This window comes from Monopterus albus, unplaced genomic scaffold, assembly GCF_001952655.1.
Source record: "Monopterus albus unplaced genomic scaffold, M_albus_1.0 scaffold115.1, whole genome shotgun sequence".
NCBI classification, from domain to species: domain Eukaryota; kingdom Metazoa; phylum Chordata; class Actinopteri; order Synbranchiformes; family Synbranchidae; genus Monopterus; species Monopterus albus.
The window spans coordinates 841,503-864,706 of record NW_018127995.1 but is presented as its reverse complement, the minus strand read 5'-3'; the positions used below and the strand labels follow the sequence as shown (position 1 = coordinate 864,706).

General features: G+C 44.4%; 1 protein-coding gene across 1 annotated transcript in view; it reads left to right on the top strand.

Moving 5' to 3' along the window:
* Nucleotides 1-23,204, top strand: part of LOC109966614 (A-kinase anchor protein 6-like) — a 68,939-nt gene that overhangs the window by 23,327 nt on the left and 22,408 nt on the right. Inside the window, exons 5-11 of the mRNA XM_020611568.1 lie at nucleotides 7,310-7,419; nucleotides 8,043-8,184; nucleotides 8,417-9,064; nucleotides 9,852-10,193; nucleotides 10,566-10,697; nucleotides 10,856-11,005; nucleotides 11,094-11,354. Coding sequence (XP_020467224.1) covers nucleotides 7,310-7,419; nucleotides 8,043-8,184; nucleotides 8,417-9,064; nucleotides 9,852-10,193; nucleotides 10,566-10,697; nucleotides 10,856-11,005; nucleotides 11,094-11,354 — 1,785 coding nt within the window. The remainder of the gene's footprint in view (nucleotides 1-7,309; nucleotides 7,420-8,042; nucleotides 8,185-8,416; nucleotides 9,065-9,851; nucleotides 10,194-10,565; nucleotides 10,698-10,855; nucleotides 11,006-11,093; nucleotides 11,355-23,204) is intronic.

The window sequence follows — 23,204 nt, the reverse complement described above, 5'->3', positions numbered from 1 at the left end:
TAAGATGAACAGTTTGTTTGGAAGCCGGCGAGTGATTGCGTTTGTGATAAAGTTCTTTAGTATAATCAGTGGCTGATGTCAGTGTTTAGATAATGAACTCCTTGAGGCCCAGCAGACCTGGGTTCACCCTGTCGGGGATCGTAGCTGCACACTGAGAGTCTGATTGGACGTTACCTCGACACTGTGCATCCAGATCGAACAGAACAAAGTATGCGACTTAATTGCAGCCATGGTGGGCGGCGTGCTCGGAGACAGAGGGAGAGATGGGAGCAGACAGATCGCCAGAGCGCTGTTTGAAATTGGATTCATGCCTCCGGTGATCTCTCTCCTCCTTCATCCTGTCCTCGCTGCTCTTTACCCGCTTTGTTTCAGTCTTTTATCCTCTCCTTCTCTTCCTCTCTCGTTGGGTCGCTCTCTTCCCCTCATGTCATATTTATAATGCGCTTGCCTGCAGGGCATTTTTCTATAACCTGACCTTGCCACAATGCGAGTGTAGGACACGATTATAGTGATGCAGCCACTCGGTGTGTGTGTGTGTGTGTGTTGGCATGCCGGCCTCTCAGCCTTTCTTAGCATCCGGCTGCAGGCGTTGTGCAACAGCTGCATGGAGAATGACCAGGGCTGCTCTGACAGGGAGAGGCTGTACATTTATATTTTAACACAAACATGTGCACACACACACAGACACACACACACATGTTTGATCAGTGCACACAGATGCAGCAGTCATTTAATAATTCACAGCACACCAAGGAGCTCCCTTCAAACTGCTGTCACATTTGAAAATACATGTAAAAAGTAAATTAAATCTGTGGTTCTGTGAAATAATAGACCAGACACTCGGCAGACAAACATGGTGAGGTTCTTTTTAATGTATGAAGTTATTAATTTATTGCAGTGCACGTGATCTGTAGCTCTGATTCCAATCAGAGAGCTTATTTAACCAGTCCAGAAGCAGCAGAGGCCGTCCTTCTCTCTGCCGGCTGCCGGGCTATTTCTGTCTCCTGATGTCACCGTCGCTGCTACGCCAGGAATCCTGGGAACAGCTCTCAGCATGGAGGGATAGATTTTACTGTACAGGAAGGGAGGAACGAAGGTTGGAGGAGGCAAGGAAAGTAGAAAGTAGTAGCTGAGGGAACTGTTAGCATCTCGTTTGAAGGCAGTGACAGATGGCGTATTCTGCTGGTGACTGTGGAGGACTTGTTGAACAGTCCTGGTCTGGTTTTTGGGCTGAAAGTCTGGTCCCATGCAGGTTTTACAGAATGTCTAAAACAGCTGAACCCAAAGGGAGAGGGAGTCTGACATTTACTACTATGTTAATGGTGAAACATACTGTCTCTCCAGGAAATAGCCATCGCTTCTCTTTCTGTCCTTTCCCCTCCTCACAGTTGTCACACTTGGCGGCTGTCGCGGTTCAGACGAAGAGAAAGTGGGTCAGAGTGTTGCTACTCTGTTTATGTGTGTGAAAGGACACTTCAGAGGACTCTTCATCAGTCTTTTAGATTCACATTTCCAGAAGGAGGATAAAGCTGCATCGCGTGTGAATTAAAAAACCTGTTTAGCTGTTAAAGCCTTAGTGACTGCTGCATCTTAGAGTGAATCCACTAATACAATGACATGCTACAAACATCCTGACTTGATAAATGTCTTTCTTTTAAAGAACATGTTGAAAACAGTGAAGTTAAGGTTGTGTGGTTTTTCTCTGGAAGCCAGAAACAGGTTGGTTCCTGCCACCTTCTTACCACAGTGTTGTTGTAGGTTGGGCTCCGTTTATCACAGAGCATTCACATGTTTGATACCAACTGAAAACCATGAACTCATGTGAACCTTCAGAGTGGGCTGGTCATCTCTGTCAATGGTGTATATATTTATCTAGAAAGCCATCGTAGAGAAACATCCTCGAACAACCTTTGCAGACCTACTTCACAGAGCTCGTCCTCCGAATGACAGGACGCTAAGCTGGAATCTCACTTTATCCCTGTTCACTCACATGTTGTACATAAAGCGTTTTGCTGGATATTTACAGCATGCGACAGGTTTCTGGTTATACGTGTTTTCTGTTCTGTTGCTGTCGGAACAACTTACATGTGTTACTTTATAGTTTATTAAACCGATGTTCTTGTCTTTGTGCATAAAGGATGAAGATTGAGATGTTTAGTTTATCACACTGATGTTGTTAGTGGTATAAAGCCCATTTCTATCTCTGCGTGTTGAAGCTGCTGCTCCTGCTGCAGCCTGTACATTAATCTGGCACTGTCCATGTTAGACGTGTGCTGCACTGAACGTGCACGGTTACTGGGTCTGAGTGAGAGTGAAAGTCACTAAAAGTAACACAGGCTTTTGTTCAGACATGAGACTTGGATGTTAAATCACCATGAGATTCTCTGAAAGGGGCTTCACAGTGAAAACACCTGGATCAGTGTTTGACGGTCACAGATGTGCATCTTCAGAAGGTTGTTGGTGAAAAGTGCATGTTTAGTTTTCTAAACATCTAAGCAGCTGCAATCTGTGTGTGTGTGTGTGTGTGTTGAGAGGGGCGTGTGAGGCTGGTCTGAAAATAGCCTCCCCAACTGTTGTCACCCCCGCTTCTCCCTAACACCCCCACACAAGAAGCAGGTCACCAACACACACACACACAAACACATATGTGCATTCCTTTCTCACACAGTGTGTTTGGTGCTTGGACAGAGAAACCTCAAGCTGCTCTAACTGCAGACAGTCTTTAACTTTCTGACTGTTTTTACAGTGTTCACACCTGAGGGACATTTTTGTGCACGATGGATTGAGATTTCTGAATTAGCGAACTGAAAACAGACCGTCAGACAGTGTGGGAAGGTAAGGAGCTGAGCTGTTCTCTGCCCTGCTGAGTGGTGGCTGTTTAGACGCTCACTGTCGCCTAAATGAAGAAGGCAAAAGTCAAAGGGTGGCTGATTACACGGCTGCACAAACACAGTTTGGCAGCGTTTCCAAATGAAGATTTGGTCTGTGAGCTTTGTCAGGGGTTTCTCATATGATCATTTTTAGAAACTTGTAAGTTAAACATCAGTGCCAGTGGAGGATGTTTTGGTAAGGAAATGATATTTGTTACCAAGTTAAGTGAGTTGTTATTAAAAAAAAAAAGTTAGGTTTTGTGATACTGAAGTCACAAAGAAACAGACTTTGAGCTTGTTTTGCTTTCTGCAACAGGTAATGCATCACTTATATTCAGAACATGACATTTACGATCCCACAAAACTTTGCTGCAAACATAGTTTACAAAATGGAAAACCCTGCAGATACAGGTGACCCTCATGTCATGTTTGCACGCAGTAGGCGTCTGCTAACATCCCCGTGCTTAGTAGTAGGGTGGCTATTCTTGGCAGGTCCATAAAAGTGATTGAATGATGCAGTAGCCTTTGCAATAAAAGCTGGACTGCACAGGAAATTAGAACATAGACCTAGAAATTTAGATCTGTTGTCAATCCTGGAAATGTTCTTAAAATAGTAATATCATAAAAGGAGCCATTTGCCTTTTGGTTCTTTGTTTTAGTTTGGTTTCCTCCGTGTTTGTTTTGGTGTCCTTCTCCTCTCCAAGCTGAGGTTATTCAGATCACTGTCCCTGAACACGCCGGCCGTGAACACACTGTCAGACAAGCAGGCACAGTTTGGAGTATTTTCATAGAAGCTACCAGTTTGAACTCATTACTGTAAAAAGTCTTTGTATCACAGCAGTGGGTCTCGTTCATCTTTGAAGCCACTTCATTTGAATACTCCACAAGGAGAAGGAGCTCAGAGTATTTGATGTCCAAGGTGAAACGCTGCTGAAGTGGTGGAGCTGAAGGTTATTAGATCGAAAGGGTGCGTGGATGAGGCTGAGCTGTCACAGGCGGTTTCAACGCGGCCTCTCTGAATCCCTTGATGTCCGCGGTGATGAGGCTGAGCTGAGATTGGAGCCGAAGCCCAGGTCGACTTGCTTCACATTGGTTTTAGGCAATTAGAAGCTGCGCTGGATGTTTGCACTCTGCAACTGACCGGTCGTGTCCCAACCCTCCGTGACTGGGGTGCAGAAATGTGTTATAGAAATGTGTGATTCCAAGTATGCCTTATAAATGAAGTAAACGTGTACTTTCACGCACACACAGGCAGAAATTCAGTGCTAGTAAGCTTGTATACTGTATAAAGACACATGCTCGGGGCAGCAGAGCCCTTTAAAGGGAATCAACCACGAGTCAAATTGAACGTGAAAGTGTTAAAAATGCTCCTCGCGGCCTCATTGTCTTCTCAGCTTTTTGCCTCTACGAGTGTGAAACGTTCAGGATTCTGTGTGTTGACTTTGTCCCCTTGTTATTGTCTTGATGTGTGTTCCTGCAGTTTTGCAGGAAGATTAAAACTTGTCTGAAAGTTGCATATTTTTAGACCTTCATGTGCAAGATAGTTGAGCAATAATAAAAAAGGCCGCAGGTTGTGTCACTTGGCCGTGGGCTGTCTGTACCAGATGCATAAAGTAAACACAGACTTCAGCTGTGATCATCAGTTTGAGCTCAGATGGAGCAGAAGAGTCTGCACGCCAGTTCAGCTTCTCCTGCTGTTTGTGAGTCTGGATATCTGTCGGCAGCCACCTGAAACCAGGAGACACCCGGAGTCGGAGGACACATGCGCTACGAGTCAATGGGTTAGATGCACTTTGCCAGTGACACGAGTGGGAAAGTGTGTCTAAACACTGACTGGTTGTTTCTAGTGCAACTATTAACAGAGCAGTTCACAGGAGTTGTGACTCAGGACAACTAATGTGCTGCCATCTGTCATTTACACTTTGTGTTTGATGAGAACGAACCGTTTGTTCACCTGGTGATAACTTGATTTTTACAATGTGACCATTTTTCACATCAAGCAAAACCAATGCAGTGCCTAGTCAGCATGTGTATGTCTTTAAGCTGTGTATGTGTGTGCACAGTTTTGTCTATTAGGTGTGTGCGTGCACATCCTCTTGGGACTGTTCTTGATCCCAGCGGGGCAGCTCTGATGAAGCAGCGTTGTCCTGTCAGTTGTGACTTTATTTGTGAGGTAAAAGCTTTGCACGAAGCTCAGCTTTACTACAGATGTCTTAATGAAGGAAGACGTGACGAGTTCTCGGTGTCTCCAGGGACGCTAGTGGATGTTAACTGCTCTGCTGGGACAGATCAAAGCACAATACACAATGGGTGAATGGCCTTGCTTTCACTTTCATTTCTTTACCACAGGGACTAGTTGTAGACCACTGCAGGAACTTCCTGACCTGTAACTGAACTTGTACCGGTTTTCACCAGGTTCTGCTTTTGCTCCAGGAGCTAAATTTCAGCAAGCACCAAATAGAGAAATGGCAACCTTTGTCTCGTTGTTACATTATTAATAACATGTCTGAAGTGTTTTCAGTGTCCGATTCTTCCCAGTTTGTGAAATACAGTGGAAATCAAGGCAGATCTGACCACCTTTGCCGTACAGGTTCAGGTTCTGGGAACCTCCAGGTTACAGGGCAGTAATTTCCTGTAGTGGGGAACCTCCAGGTTACAGGGCAGTAATGCAGTAATTTCCTGTAGCAGAAAAGCAGCTTTGCACATCCAACAAACACAGTCATATACACTTGAATATGGAGCTGTGTGTTCATCTGATGATTGGAAATCTAATGCTCTTGCTCCTTTTAGCTCAGCTTGATCTTCACCAACTCCTCACAATAACATCTGGCCCTTTACCTGCTGGATGTTCCACGTTTTTCCAAGCCAGTTTTTAACATTGTCTGTCTGCTGTTTGGTGCTGTCGGCCCATGTTTGGTCGGCTACCCACAGAGGTAGCCAGAATCCTAAATACAGCACATCTGGTTTCTGCGCTCATGCCAGATGTAGACTGGCTCAAAGCTAGCCAAATCTCTCTGACGCGTATGGTCCAGGGTCAGCCTGAGCCAGAGCACAGTGGAGGGAGGCAAAACAGTTAGTCCAGCTCTGCACTCACACAGGTGTTGTGAGAAGCTCTGCAGTGGTTGTGCAGGCAGCAGGCAGCTGCAGCCCCACTTACAGTAGTGACAGGTTTATTTTGGAACAGTGCTCAGCAGGTCATGGCGTTAGCCAAGCTAGCATGAGCCAGGCTGGCAGCGTGTGTGACCTACATTCTCGCATGCCGGGCGGGAGGGGTTGTGTTGTCAGGCAGGTGGCCATGGAGGAGCCGGTGACTCAGTGTCCCGAGGTGGATGTAAAGTATCTGTCAAGGGTCTGAAGCTGGGTCACCTGCTTTCTTTAAAGGTCGTCTAATTTTAGCTTGACTTAGTTCAGTTTATTTGCATAGCAGCAACATGTGAGTGAAACGAGACGTTAATACAACAAACCCTGTGTTAATATTTAACTTGGTATTTATTGTGATGCCCAGGTGTGACATTCATGTGTGATGTAAAGGTGCACAGGGTGAACTTTCTGCTCACTAGTCTGCTGCCCCATGTTTGTTGTCACTGTTAGGCACCAAAACAAATTTCAGACAAACGGCAGCAACGACAACATTTATCAGGAGTAGTTGTGTTCTAAAGTTCTAAAATAACAGATAGTGAGAGCATCGTAAACCCTGACATTTAAAACTGTGTAGTACAGGTTGAAGTTCAAGTTTGTTGTGTTTGTTTAACCACGTTTTGGGAACTGCTTTCCATTTTTGGAACACAGGCATGAAGGTGAATGTGGTTAAGCTAGGTTAGCATAGACACTGGAAATCTGAATCTAACAACACATGTAAAGCTCATGATAGTCCTCTCCTCCTTATGATCAGCACTTCAAATGAAATGCTTATACTGGAAGTCATAGTTCTTCTTCTGTCTTAACTTAATGTGTGTTGTATTAACCCTTCTCTAGCAGGGAGAAGCAGCCTGCATCTTACACGTTTCTTAAAGTCAGAGCTGATATTTTTGCTCGGTGCTTTCCCGTTGGAGTCCATCTGTCTGTCTCTGCAGTTTTACAGCATCTGAATTTAGTTCAGCAATATCTGATGCAGCCGGTGTTGGGTGTGCTGTGGAGACGGCGCTGAGCCCCGACAGGCAGAACGTGCTCGTTGTGTTTTTACATATAAACCTGGAACTCATCCCACATGAAACTGACTCATGTTTAAAACTGGAAATGTGGTGTCGCACATCTTCATCACTTCTGCTTTTCCTGCTGCAGTTGTTGTTCTCTACTGGCTCCTGTAGATTTACACTGTTATACATACTGGTGTAACTGGGATCCGGTGGGGCTTTTTACTGTGTTTGTTTACTCACTGTTTTGTGGCATGTTATCACTTTTGTAATGTTTCTCTTCTGTTTTCATGTCTGCGACTTCAGGACATCTGCGAGGACATCTCGGACCATGTGGAGCAGATTCACGCCCTGCTGGAGACAGAGTTCTCCCTGAAACTGCTCTCCTACTCTGTCAACATCATTGTTGACATCAGGTGAGTCGCGGCATGATGAGAGTAGACACTTCCAGTCTTGAATGGTGCTTATCAGGACGGGGCCTGTCTCCTGTGGTGCCTTAACGGTTTTTGTTTCAAGTAAATTGTTGCTTGTTTGACTGTTTTCTGTGTAATGAGGCTCTTTGAGTCTCCTTCACTTCAACAGAAAATGCTCTAAAACAAACACGAGGCGATATGGATTTATTCTTTGGTGTATTAATAAAATATTCACCTGTTAACTTCTCTGCATTATCACCACCATAAGAATGGGACATTTTAAATTTCTAGTCGTACTGTATGTTTAGATGATTTGAATGCACCTTTGTTGTCACACCAAGAAGGAAACAACAAGACTGTGAATGCAGTTAAACATGTAATCAGTGCACTCATAAATATGGGAAGCTAATATCTTTCTGCAATAAAAAAGATGAAATGCAGAAAATACTGCGCCATATTATAAAGTAAAAGTACCTTTGAGACTGGAGATCTGTTAAACTGCACACAATTCTTTATTTCTGTTCCACATCAATCAGGGTTAATATCTGATTTATTCATTATTATTAGATGATTATGTGGACGAGCTGTCAATAAAAGGCGGTGGTGTTGTGTCCTGTGTGGTTCAGGGCGGTGCAGCTGCTGTGGCACCAGCTGAGAGTCTCAGTTCTGGTCCTGAAGGAGCGTCTGCTGCAGGGCCTGCAGGACTCCAACGGAAACTACACCCGCCAGACTGACATCCTGCAGGCCTTCAGCCAGGACCAGCACCAGGTAACAGCACACACCCATAAAAAACTCTCTCTCTGTATTTATCTGTAGCTGCCATGAACCTTGAGCGTTTATTTCCCCAAAACAAGGGAAGTGGGTGCACTCCAGTGGTAAAAGAACCACTTCATGTCTTTTAATCACAACTGATGGAATGATCAAACTTCTGACGAAACCGCCTCATTGTCACTGGTCAGAAAAACGCCCCGTATTAAAGTGATGAATTCCTTCTCTCCAGACTCGTCTGGACGCCCTGACGGAGGTGGATGACTGTGGTCAGCTGACCATTCGCTGCAGCCAGGACTACTTCTCTTTAGACTGTGGCATCACCGCCTTTGAGCTGAGTGACTACAGCCCCAGTGATGAGCCTGAGGCTCGAGTAACAGAGCCAGACCACGAGGACCCCCCCCAGACGCCGACACTTGACCGAGCCCAAGGCCCAGATTCAGAAGCGGCTTCAGTGGAGAGTGAAGGACCCTGCCTGTCAAACCACAAACTTCATAACAGTCTACCTGAACTCACTACGCCTGGTGACGCAACTAACTATAATAGTTCTCCATCAGTTTTACCCACAATGCAATGTGGCACGTCCAGTCACAAAGAAAGTGTGAAGCGCCTTCTGCAGGGTGTGAGCCAAAGCACCGAGGTGTCACCCACACAGCCGTCGCTTCCTAAGAGAGCTGCTCTGCTCTCAGACAGAGGAGCCTGGGTGGAGGACTCGAGGGGAGGCCTCCAGAAGGTCAGCCCACTCACTGCGCAGCAGTCCCAGGCCGAGCTGAGCCGAAGCACCCCCTCGCTCATGGATCCTCCAGACCGCTCCAAGTTCTGGTTGGAGCTGGACTCTGTTTATCCAGAAAACGTTTCACAGTCCTGCGAGAACCTGCAGGTTTGTCTCTCTTGGATTTGTAATTGTCTTTTATTTTTCCAAACAGAACAGGCCATTAACAAACATTTGACCAGAGTGAAACACAAACAGTTGGATGCTACCTGCTCACTCCAGCAGAGACCAGTTGAACCCCCTGATACTTTATATATGACATTTCATAGCACTTACTGGAGCCTTAGCTTATAGTAGAATTGGCTCCAGTTGAGCATTGCAATGCATTGAGATTGAGATTTATTGACCGATAGATTAAATAACAGTTAGCAAGTGTTTGCTCCTGTTACCTGCAGGTACAGGGCTGACTGCCGAACAGGAAGTGGGAGAATCCAACTGTGTTTATCAAAGGTGGAAACTCGGGTTGTACCAAGTGCTCCAGGCTACAGAGGGGGGCTATAGCAGTTGTTGTTTTTGTATATGTATCTGTTTTAGTACAAGGAGGGCAATTTTACCTAGAAGTTGTTCTGTTTAATTGATTAAAAAATGCTTTCCTTCTGAAAGGAGGGCTTTCCTGACTGAAACCATGGGTTAGCTCCTCAGCCTCAAGTCAGTGTGCAGTTTCCTAAGTTTCCATATGATCTTTTGAAAGTTTTTTTTATACACCGTTCAACCCAAACTGTGCTGCTTTTGTCTGATGAAGATGTGCTACCACCATGTAGTCCTCCACCACTTGGCTCGTCCTTACAGAAGGAGTGTTAGGTTGTTAGGTTTGGTGTTCAGTTCCACCTTTATTTCTTCCTCTACTGTGTTTGTCCTGTAAAACAGACTCACATTTACCACTTTAACTAAACAGGTCATGAACAGGAGAGGCCTCCAGAGAAACCATGTGAGCTCCAGACAGGGAGGATGCTCAGAGGCACTGACCAACCAGAGGAGCCCATCTGGGGCTGGACTGAACGCCAACGCCCCCCTACCTCTCCTGGACCCACTGTCTCAGGATGAAATGTCAAAACAAAAAAATGGGACACCGCATGAGAGAAATGCATACAGCGAGGGGGATTCTGACTCCCCGTTGCCTTCCCCCATGAGGGAGCAGCTCCTCTTCTCAGATGTGGAGGCATCTGGAGAGGAGTCGGACCCTCGACCGCCTCCTGGCAAGATGGCAGTGTGGATTGTGAAGCACCAGGGGCAGAAGGTGAGCAGAGGAGTTTGGAGAGGTTATGTGTTTGTAAATGAGTGGATGGACATATGTGATTTCAGACAGCAGGAGAGAGTGTGGCCACACCAGGTTTACTGAAATGATAAAGTTATTTTAAATCTGTTGTGTGAACTGATGTAACCATTTCTCTGAATCTTGTGTTGATTTTCCCGATTGTATCTGTTAGTTTTTACACTCCTGGTGTCATTTGACCCAGTGACAATATGATGCATGAAGCAAGCATGTCTTTTTAGCACCAGTCCTTATTCTTACTTTTCTGTAGCCACTTTCCTCATGCAGTATGTTTTTATTCAGTTTATATCAGATAACCACTTGTGAACTGTGTACGCTCTCTGTTCTCCTGCTCAGGTTTCATCAGAGGCCAGCACACACAGGGAGCACTGGTACGGGTCAGAAGAGTTCCTGGCTCTCCCCGCCCAGCTCCATAAGACGGAGATGCTCGCTCTAAAACTGGAGAGTCTGGCTCAGTCCATCCCACTGGTTAGTCGGCAGTGTGGTTCTTTGTCCTGCCTTTCTACTTTTTTCTACCTGACCATGTGTGGAACTTTCCAGCGAGTTAACACCATATTCAGTTTTGCACATTAATATAATGATAAGTCTCTGACTGCTGATGTCTTTGTTAAAACTTTGTGCTCCAGAGGCCTGGTGACTCTGGCGAGGAGGCTCTTCAGGATGTGGATGACTGGGATTTGACAGAGCTCAACCCAGACTGGGACACAGGGGAGAGTGGAGACAACTTGAGCACTGCGGGGGAAGGCGGGGATGACATGTCTTCTCTGCCACCGCTGGTATATAACAGCCTGTTTTATCCTTTCACACAACATATGTTGTTCCAAAATATTTCCCCATGACGTTTTGTCACCCACCTTCCCGCAGCTTCCTTACACACAAACCCTGCTCAGCCACCGTAGCCCCACCTCCTCCAGTGATATTGCGCCCTCACTGGATGAAAGCATCGAGTCTGGCCTGCTAAGCGACCTACAGTCTGAAGAGGATGAGGGACGGACGTCTGCAGAGCAGCACGTGGTGGTGACAGCACCCCCGGTGGACGGACATGGAGGCGCGTGTCTTGTGCAGAAGCTGCTAGAGGACATTCAGAGTCAGGACAAAGACAAAGATATCTGGAAGAAGATAGAGGTATGGGCAGTTTGTCTGCTTTAGCTTTAATATGCTTCTCTCATTTCTTTACTCCTGCTCTCATGCAAGAATCAGGAAAACCCGGCACTCGAGGTGGTTTGCATGTTTTCCCTAAAGGTGAGCTTTATTTTATCAAAGTGTAATAATAAGATGACTGGGGGATGTTTTCATTTCAGGCCAGCGAGCACACTTATGCAGAAAAATGTTGCAGGGAACCGAAATGTGAAAGTTCAGCTCTGCTCACTCAGTCTCTGTGTACTTGTTCAATATGAATAATTGGTCATATTGTTGTTTTAGATGCAGCTGAAAGGGTGTGCTCCATTTACATATCTTTGATAAGGAAATCTCAAAACGTTTTTAAAGTGGTGATATCAGTAGCTTGCTAAGCTTTGTAGGGATTCTTCTTCCAGTTGAAGGACATCATTTCAGTGAATCTTCAGACGCCGGTAACTGTAATAAAGCTCTTTCATAGTGGTAATTGTCACAAAACTGTTAGATATTTGTAATATTGTAAAATCAGAGGCTTATTTTAGTTAGTTTTCTGCATTTTTACTGAATTTTGCTGTTTCAGTCTCCTTTTTCTGTTTTCATCTTCATTATTCATTCTGGTTCTTATTCCCTGTGTTTGTTGATGATGCAACAGATTGTGAGATTTTTACTTATGTTTTAGTAAAGTACACTGAGATGCTATGCAAAATTAACTCAATAGCGTATAAACATACAAGTCCTAACAGCCAGACAATAGGAGGTGTTTTCCATTTCATTTTTTTATTATTCAGACTGACACTTTGTTCATACTGTATTTGCTATTTTTTGTTTGGGATTGAGGCCTGTTTTCCCCAAAGTCACTGGTGCACAGTATGTGTTTCATTGCCATTTTTAGTTAAAACAGAAGCTGCTGTTTCCAGGAGTGATTAACTTAATGCTCGTCACATGCAGAAATATGTTGCTTTAAGAGTTGTTTCTCTAAGAAGATTGACCAGAATCAGTTTAGCTGCGTTGGTCTCACACGCACGTGTTGGGACTGGGTTCTGGCTCAGGCGCAGATGCCCCCACTGATAATCCTGGTCCGATTGGCTTGGCTGTGTCTTCTAACTGAGCCTCAACTGGCAAGTTCTGACTGCCTACTGTACCCAATGCCTTCTGAATACTTTGTGTTTGAACCGCTGCCTCACGCAGCACCAGACCTTCGTTATGGCCATCAAAAAGTACATTATTCACAACGTACATTCGGCGTTTTAGCTGCTCTGTCACTATCATGTTTCTGCAGCCAAACCACAGACAAATCTGTCTGGTTTTAATCTTTTGTATCACTTTGATTCTGACAAGTCGAACCAGAGTCACAACAGCGCCGCCCCTCTCCCCTCACTGCTGTGCTGATGGATTGGGAGGCCGGTATCGGATCGTCCCGTGATTCATCACCTCTCGTCTAAAGTTCACGTTGGATTGGCAGGCGGATTATTGAGGAGGCTGCCCGGTGGACTAATCAGTCATATCTGTCATATCGAATATGGTGAAATGTCAATAGCTCTGGGGATTTGTTCTCCTCATGGCTGCTCATTTAATTAGCACTATAAAGAAGCTCTGCTGTTATTTTTAATTGTTTTGCTTTATTCGGTTTTATTTCACTGTCTCTCCTTTATTGGAGTCATGATTACCTTTTACTCTCCCACCAACATTTTACGTTGCTGCTGTAACGTCCCAGTTCTCCTTCGGCGATCGGTGATGTCCAGTGTGTGTGTGTGTGTGTGTGTGTCTTATCTGATGTTAGCTGCTGCAATAAGATTATCAGTGAGGATGGTCGAGATACTGTGATTTAAAGGTGTGTACGTGTGAAAGGACGTCCTTGGAACTGGGGATCAGTGACCCAGAAGGTCTGATCCCACATTGAATTGTGCCCTCTCTCTCGTCAAATTGAAATCAGTCGCTCACATTAATATTCATAATAAGTGTTGATTTGACTGATGAAATGTCAGCGCTGTCAATGGATGGAAGGATTTAAAACCAAGTTCTATGAGTTTAAATAAAACCTGTTGGTACAGTGTTTGTAATGATGACCCAGAACATCATACAGCATTTAGCAGTTAGCAGAGCGTCACCACCGTCCACTTTAACTGTTGTGTTCATCACTAACAAGCCTCGTTTTCATCCTTTTCTCTGACTTTACTCTGATTCTGAGTCTCTATTAATAACTATTCATTTAGGCCTTCATTCACAACGTCCAAGAGAATTGTTAGTTTTTATGATTCGTTGTTTTTCTTTATGGCAGTGTTTGTGGTACATTTGGATTTTCCAGTGATATGTAATTATTATAACACATCACAATAAAATCTGAGAAAACAGCCGTGATGTCTGGCAGTACACCAGCATGGGGTGCCACTGCTCCAGGTACCAGCCACAAGCAACAAATGGCTTCCCCTTTAACAGCGGTGTCTCTGATTGGTCGGGTGCTTCTGGAAACATTGCACAAACCCTGGTGGCACAGGCTGAGCAGACATGAAGTTTGTAATCCCCAGCACGTTCAGGGTCCTGTCAGCCTTCCCCTGCATCATCCAGACCCCCCTGGCATTCACATTTTCAGCTGGGGGGGGTCTCTTTTAGTTTCACAGCTTGTTTGTTTCATCATCGTATGGAAATATCATTATGGGAGGGTGTTGATGAGATGAGACAGGCTGCTGAAGTGAATGTGCTGTCAGCAGGTGAGTCTCAGTCGCCAGTCTCTGACACCAACTCCACACACCATCCCACACAGGAAACAGAGAAAGAGAAAATTCCACACACATGTTCCATGCAGTCATGTTACAGGTGTTAATGACCCCAGCAGAGCTGCACATGAACATTCAAATTACCACTGTAGAATTAGAAATGTTAATTATTATTTATCAGGTTTTGAGACCCCCCTCGAGACTGTGTTGCTTCTGGAGGAGCTCAGGTCTCTTATGGGGGGGGCTTAAGCCCCCATGGCTCCGCTGTAATTCAAATAACTCAGGTTATAAAAGTGTCTGAGCTGACAAGACGGTTGCTGTCAGATATTTAACTCCAAAGGAATATGAAAATAAATGTTCACAACTTAGTATTAACAGTAAACTGTCACCAAAAATCCCCAAATCCTGAAATAAAAACCAAACACATAAAAACTATCAGGAATTAGGCTTTGCTGTCTCACACATGACACCTTGTAATACACCCACACACACTTTCCCTGCTCCTCTCTGCTCCTGGGTAATTAGCTGATTAGCTGCTTAATTAGCAGCATGTAATCATAGCGATAGATGAGCTGCCTAAATGAGGAAGTGAAAAGAGGAGAAGAAGAGTCTCGGTGTGGAGGATGACTTTGTCTCTCCACAGAGACGGAGTCTACTGCATACAACCAGTAGAATAAAATAGAATGAAAAAGCAGCTGTCCAGGGAAGAGAAACTGTGGAAAGATCACTGCTGGGGCAGAAATGAATCAAACCCAGGAGCAGAGCAGAATTTATATCTGTCCAGGAGCTCAGTTGTGTTTGTTGTTGCAGTCGAGTACATTTGATTAGAGCAGAGAAGAAGTGAGTAGAATGTAATAGAATCTCATAAGTCAAATATTCTATTTATGGTAGAGGAACTGCAGAATGGATCAGGATGGATGCAGATATTTGTTTTCTCCCAGATTCCTCTTCAAACCAGGGTTTTCTGCTGGAGACCAGACACAAACTGGACAAACTGGAACTCAGTCCAGCTGCTGAACAGATTGTCACTGTCACATCATCATCATCTTTTCACGACGGAGATGTGTGATTGTAAAAATGAACTGAACAGCCCGTCCTCTTTTAGTTAGGAAGTCATACATTCAGTCAGTTTCTTACACTGTGTGATTCATGGTCCCAGTACACGGTTTCTACAGAGACATGGATGTAGTTCTTTGAACACGATGAAAAATACTTGTGTAACTGCTTCTGGGTTGACTCAGAACAACCTTGACATAACTGGTTTGGGCAAAGTAAACCCAGTCCTAAACGTTTAGACTCACAAGTTGAATTGCACTTTGTAAAGCAAACTTTATTTGCTTTACAATAGGCAGCATTTGTTTCGATCAGAGCACTTCTTGTCCTAACCCTCCCCCTGGATCAGACCTCTACTTTTCCTTGTTTCTTCACGCCACCTTTGCTGTTGGACATGACAATTTTATTTGTTCTCCACCTTTTCACCGTCTAGACATTGCTGTTTTGACCCTGACCTCCGCATCATTTGTAGTGTTGGACCCAATCCTCCCTTAATTTGTGTCCACATCACGTAAATATGCAGTTTGTTTCCTGAATCTTTATGAGGCCGACAGAGGGAAAATACAGAAGCAGAAGTTCCTGATTGTGCTGTGTGGGATATGGTTCCTGAATTGCATTGAAATTTCCTGAAAACCCAAGCAAGCTAAGGAAACACTGACCGAGGAACAGCCCATCAGTTAGATAAGTGTCCTCCTCATCATGTGATCCCATTGTGTGTGCTGTCTGGGCTGGCGTAGGCGTCCTCAGTGTGAGGTGTCTGTGTGTTTGGCGGCTCTGCGGCACGCCGACCTATCTGCGAGCAGTGGGGGACAGACAGACAACAGAGTCGCATCAACACTCATCTGATTGGCCCGGCGGGAGGCCGGGGACGCCCACCGGCAGCAGAGAGGGTAGGAAAATAAGAGAGAGATGGAGGAGGAGGGGAGTTGCTCTCCTCCTTTGTGTGTCTATAGATAAACAGGTTAAGGCGGAGGTGGAGGTAAAGCTGATGACAGGCTGAGCCAGAGATGCAGGAAGTAAATGTGTTTGTCCGAGTCTGAGTTTAGCCAAAGTTTACCATAGTGCTGTTGTTGTCCACATGTTTTTGAAAAGGCATGAACTTGATTGGCTGGTTAGATTCTAAATTCATTTTCTTTCAGCTGTTTGTCGGAGTGCGTCCTCTGGTCCACTCAGGTGTAAGAGACGCTCTTGTCTCTCTCTTTTCTGTCTCTATACTTTACTTCTCCCACTCTTATCTTTTCTTTCAGATCTATAGGTTTCCTTTGAAAGCAAGATTAAGTTTTTAAATAAAAATCAGGGCATATAAATAAAATGAAAGTATAAATGTGATCAAACCTACTGCACCGTGGAGGCAGCTGCGCTCTTGTCTCGTCCAGATTTTACACAGAAATCAGCTGCGCAGGTTCCGTGTTTCTTATTAAAATGTATTTGAATGAATTTCTAATCAAACTTTGCTCCCCTCGAGCTCTTTCATTTTGGCCCGGCTGTGCACAGACACGTTCACACAGTCAGACTAATAAGTTAGACTGCAGTGGAAATTAGCTGACTCAGCTCAAACCCCCAGAATGTTTGTGAAACCCTGCACAGAAAATTCACCATTTAAAATTTTGTTCTGAGCTTTACCTTCATCAGGGTCGGAAATGCAGTTGAGCTAGTTCCCTCGATCATCCAGCAACTGTTTGCACGTCCCAATTAAAGGCAGCAGGTTCTATTGGCCTCGAGCAAACACCGTAGCTCAAAGTCAGCAACCAGCAATAATAAGGCATAAGAGTCAGCTGAGTGTCTCACTTCCATGTGAAGAAAAACATGTTTGATTTGTGAATAAACAAGCTGGGATCTTGGTAGTCTTCAAGATAAAGATCAGTGTCAAAGGCAGCACAGGTACATAACTGGCACAACAGGCTGAAAATGAATATGAGCACAAGGAAGTTGGACAGTATATACTGTCTAGTTTTGAGTTTAATGACATACAGCAACACAAGCTAAATATGACAAGCTTTAGAAAGTTGTGTCTATTGTAGGACTGTTGTAAGAGCTGGCTGTACCTAATAAATAACTTGTTGGAATTTGAAGTTGTAAGAGCTGGCTGTACCTAATAAACTGGGCATTTGTTGTGTAGTACATACCAAACATTGTGTTTGTTCAGAGCCTTCGATACTTTATTCCTAATGCAGCTTGTTTGCTGGTCTATGCAAACTGAAACGAACTGTGTTTACCTTTGTGAGTTCAGTCTAACATACGGCACACTGCTCAGGGCAGTGATTTTATCATTGCTATGTCGTATTCATGACTCTGCTGCACAGAAAGGCTGTTTCCATGTTCACTGTTAAGTTACTATCAATATAACATGTCTCAAGTTAAAGGTCTTCCAGAAACTACTGTAATTTGGCTCATGTCCTCCCTTTCCAAGTGGGCTTTTAATGTGAAAACCCAGTAGGCAGCGTTGTCTTGCTGTACACTGACAGGAGTTTTAAAAAAAAATCCTGAAATCTAGAGCTGAATACAAATGATTAGAAACCCCCAGACATGGCTGCAGAGACTGTGACGTGGCTCTGGATGTCCTGATGAAATTAGCTCTCTGGAAACATACGTTATGTTGAAGTCACCATGTGACCTGTCACTTGGTGTATATAGCCTGCTTGCATGTGATGCCATGTCATTGGTGTGGCACAAAGTGCAGGAAGCAGTTTTCTAGATGGGAAGTGATATCACAAGCCGAGAATGGCGTTTTTGTGGTAGTTATGGTTGGTCAAGCTGATCAAACTGAGAAAGCACGAAGAGGTTTTATTGAGTACCAGAAGTTTTCTGCTCATTACAGGGCAAATGCAAGAAGCTGGTGATAGGTTTAAAACACAAAAGACAGGCGGACGTAAATCACCCTGCCATGCAGCTGAGCTACAGCGACGTCTCGCCCTTGTTTTGTGATGAGCCACGTCTTTAGTGTCATTTCATCAGACCTTTGGTCAGTTTGGGTTAAGGTAGAGTGGCACCGTGGTGTCGAATGTTTGATGTTAGGTTAATGACAATTAAAGAAAAGCCGGTCATCCTGGTGAAAACTTAACAAACATGTATTCTTCCACACTGTCCTATGCTCCATCTGTTTCCTGGAGTTGGAGGACGAGGTGGTTGCTTGTGTCTGCTGCCTCGATGGAAGGGAAGTCTTTTAATTCAGCTGCAAATTGATTCGTCCTCCAACAAGCGATTTACCTCTCGTAATATCTCCTGAACTAGCACAGTGCAGGCTCACTTCTATCTTGTCCACTCTGCTTTTCATGTCCTCGCCTCAATCTGAATATCGTGGGTCATAATAGTCACGCGATTGCAAACAAGCTGTTTACCACATGTAATGAGAGTTTGAGGTTTAAACGCCAGCAGCCCCGCACTGTGTTTGTCTTGTGCTCTGTGTACACACAGATCCGACCTGTTGCCTGTAACACACAACTCATCGAAACCAAACACGGTCTGCCGGGAGTTTGAGTCCAGATCTCTTAGTGTTGTCCTTCAGAAAGCCCGTCAGCTGAACGGTAATTATCCAGTGGTGAAGAGCAGAACCTCAGGAGGAAGAGATGAAGCAGATATCAGAGCGGTTATCCAGGCGGCAGATCATCAGATCAGGCGTTTCAGCTCCCAGCAGACCTCCCAGGGGCTTCACTGGTTAGAGACATCAAAGCAGCCATAAGCAGCCCAGTGCATGCTGGTCAATATCCAAACCAACGCTGTTCAGAGCTACATCCTCTTCCTCCTCTGTCCTCCTCGCTGCTCTGTTCTCTCCTGTTCTCCTTGTCTCATTTTCCCTCCTCTCTTGTGCTCTTCATATTTCTTTTCCTTTTCTTTCCTTCTTGGATTTCTCCTCTTTTCTAGTTCCAGTGTTCATCTTAAATCTTTAATGTCATTTCCTCTCCTCTCCTTGAATCTGCTTTAATTTTCATTTCTTTGAATCTTGCCTTTCCACTAATCATCTTTCCTTTCCTCATGATCTTTTTTCTTTGCATTTTGTTTACTTCTTTGCTTTTCTGTCATTTTTAAAAAATCTTTTTCTTTCTGTTCTTCTTGTTTCATTTAGTCAACCTTCCTTTTCCTTTTATTTCATTTCCTTTCCTGTTGTTCTTTCCTCCTCCGGCTTTGATCTCGTTTGCTTTTCTTTTATTTCCTCACCTCTTAGCCTTTCCTCCTGTGCCCCCCTTCCCTCTCTTCCTCCCCCTTTGTCCCTCTCTGCTCATCAATACTCTTGATTTCCATCTCTCCTCCATAACGGGTGATGACCACATGGATGGAATCATATTGACGTTTATACAAACATTTTTTAGGGTCACAGTTGTAATTAACATGCGGCCGCTCAGACACGCTCATTGTTTCTAACCGTACACAGCACATATGTTGAGTGTACACACACACACACGATTGGTTCAGGTGAGTGGACACGTTTCCCCATAAGATCCAATACAGTGATTTGTAGGCGAGGTGTGAGTGTGGATGCGCGCTCAGCAGCTCAAGTAGTTTCCATCAGATTTAGCTTCTCGTCGCAGCCTCCTCCGCTCTGCCATTAGTTTTCTAGATATCGCTCAGTGAAAGATATGAGAACAACACCCGGTGTGTAAAGTATTAGAATTGTCTTCTTGATGATCTGCACTCACGGCTACACCTGTTATTCACGTCTAACTGGGAGGAATGAATTTTACAGTTTGCCTCGCTGTACGTCTTCAGCGTACTGCGGTTTACCTTGTGCTCCCTCTCTCCCCATCCTGTTGTAGCCGTGCTGCACCCCGGCTGCAGCTCCACGCTGACCTATGTGTGGTTGTGTGCGGTGGAGGTATCTGCCTGCAGCGCTCCACCTGAAACCACACACTGGTGGCATACATTTTAATGTGGGCTCAGCTTTAACTGTCTGCACAGCTGCTCATGTGGGTGCTAATGACGAGGGATTTTCAAATATTAATGTCAACTCTGTTTTGTAAAAATACTTGAATAGATCATTTACTTTAAAAAGTAGTGTTTAAGAAAATGCATCAGTCTACGTTGCACTACAAATACTTTCACCTCTTAGTCTGGATGTATTTCTCTAGAGGAGGTGGGATGATTTGGACATGACCTGCATCAGCTGATTGTAATCCTGTCCGGAGTGTGTGCAGTATGTGGGTATCTACCCCGCTACAGTAATAATCAGGGCCATGTTTGCTTTATCTGTAACCTGCTGGGTAAAGAAAGCTCCTTGTCCTTCAGAGCAAAGTGCTGGAAAAGCTACACTAGGTCCAGGTATTGTCTTTTGGTTTGTGTCCATGTCTGTTACACTTGGACTGATTATGAGACACTGGGCACAGGAGCAAAATCCTGAGTCTCTTTAGTTTTTCTGCATCTGTTTTGGCTGTTTCACACTTGTATTGTGTTAATTTCTGTCTTTGTGGTAATTTTAAGTCTTGATTTAATCATTTTGTGTTTATAGCCCCTTTTCCACCGCCTGGTACCGACTCGACTCAACTTATTTGTTTATCAATCAAAGGTTGGTGATGGTACCCCGTACTGTTTTTGGTATCACCTCTGTTGAGGTTCCAGGCGAGCTGAGGCGATACCAAGCAGTGATGTAAACATGGCAGACTAGCGATTGGTCACAGGAATCTGTCACTACTATGCAGCCACTGATGTACCCAGATGTTTACACGTGGTGACACCAGTCGCTCGTTTTTCATTTGTTCATAAAAGCAGCTGCCACTTCTTAGTCACGAGACACCAGTGACTTCATGGCAGCTTCAGCGTCGCTGTGATAACCAGCTATACTTCCAGGGTGGGGGTATATCTACAGTGGAAAACGAAGCACCTGGCACCAAACGTGAGTAGACTCGAGTCGAGTTGAGCTGGTACCAGGTGGTGGAAAGAAGGGGGCTTATATTTAATGATGGCAGCTCTTTCTAGTTGCTTTGACATTTTTTTTAAGTTACTTTGCTTCTTTTTAGTCGCCATGTGTTTCTTTGTGGTTGTCTTTGCTTAATTTATTTTGTGAGGTGCTCATTTTGCATCTCTTTGTCTACTTTTACTAATTTTGCACCTCTTTGTGACTAATTTGACTTTCCAATAAGGAACATTAACAGTCGCTTCTTACTGAGCCACGGGTCTGGGGCCCCGGTCCCTCGGGCCTCTGGACCCGTGCCCTGTAGGCCCGTTCAGTAATCCGTCCAAGATATTACACACATTTTGTAATTTCACACTGTTTAAAATGCTGGAGTGGTTTTAGAGAGGAGCTCAGATTTGATTCCCCACCTCGCCCGTGCTGCTATTCCCATCTGAATGGGGCTTCAGTCTTACTTACAAGTTGTTTTTGTAATTAAACCAAACTGGAACCATAGCAGTGGCAGATGAGGAAATGGTCGTATAAGTAATTTTTGTAAGGATGATTTTGATTTGGAAGGCACTGTTGCTGCAGAGAGGAGCATCAGACCAGTGTCCTACAGGGAGTTTTTAACAAGCGACAGATATTTGGTTTGGACGAGCTGTGGGCTAAAATCTGTTGGCGGAAAGTGGCTGGAGCGTCTTTCACAGCTGGAGAAGACCCGGCTGGTCCTGGGCCTTGTGTTGAGCTTTTACCGTACTGGTTGTGTGTTCATGAATGTACCATTGTTAATCATGCTTTAGTTACCACAAGTGCTGGATATTTTAGAAAAAGAAATGAAGTCGGTGAAGTTCTTACAGACACGTTGAGTATCAATGAGCCCCTGTCATTGACTCTAAAGCTTTTCTATTTGTATGACTTCTGAGAGGCAACGTGCAGTTATCACATCCAGCTGTTTGTGGTTAAAAGACAAATATCTCAATTACAAACTGAAGCTAAAAGTGTCTTTTTTTTTTACTTTCTTGCTGTTTTTTATGTTTTAAAAAGAGTTTCAGGAAGATGTTTTATCACATGCATGTTTTGGTTTGTAGCCTGGCAGGAGAGTGACAGCCACAGGTTTTCTCTTCATTTTGTTTTGTGAGGAACCGAACAGACACAAAGGCCAAGCTGCTATTAAACTCATTTCATCTTTCAGTTTTGACTTAAATAATTTTAACTTGACATTTGATAGCTGTTTCTTTGCTTCAGCTATTATTATTCCTATTATGATTCTCCTTCACCTCTGTCTCTCCTTCATGACTAGCGTTTTAAACTCCTCCTGTGAGCTGATTTCACAGAAGAAGTCGATACGTGATCAGATACTGTTTCACGTGTTTTACCATCCTGCTTCAGAACCTTCCAATGTTTTACACCAAACGGAAAAAGAGCTCAGGAGCAGAAGCTCCTCTGCTGATCTGTGTCTGGCCTCCTCTTGGCCAGTAGATGGCAGTAGCTGTCCACCAAGCAACGAATGCTCTTCTTCTCCCCTTCTGTTGTTTCTCCTCTTCTTCTCCTTAAATGTTTATCTGCTAGCTCTAATGAAGGGCAGCCTGCCAGCGATGAAGACATAGCCTACATGTCACTCTCGTCCTTTATCATCCCTCACATCCCTCACTCCACCTCCATCTCTCTCTCTTACATTCTCTAGCTTTGTCTTTATCCCCTTTTCTTTCTTTCTTTCTTTCTTTCTTTCTTTCTTTCTTGCTTGTCATGTCTTACCACCTCTCCTGTATTTTCATTTCCTTCTGAATTTTTACCTGTTTCATTTTGTCTCCATCTGCCTCTTGTAAATTTTTGATATTTCTCTTTTTCTAGTTTTCTGTTTCTCCTCTTTTTGCCCGTCCGTCGCCTCTCTCTCACTCCCTCCACTCTCTTTTCTGTATTTCCACTCTTTCACTCTTGTATAAATCTGCTCCTGTGTTTTTCTCCTCTCTCTGTGTTTATCCAAATGTGTGTTTACCTGTTACATCCTGCAGGTCTAGTTTTTGTTGTCTCTCTGTCCTTGAATTAATTCATCTGGAATCAGCTCTGAAACGACGCCCGGCCGCTCCCCCTCTCCTCTCCTCTCCACTGCTTTATCCTTATTCTCTCATCCTCTCCACCTTCCAATCTGTTGCCTTTTCTCTCTCTCACATGGTTGCATGCCATTACCTGTTGGATTTTTTTCATTTATCCGTTTTTATCTCTCCAACTACCTTTTATTTTGCTCTGTTTTCTGTCCTTTCCTGCTTC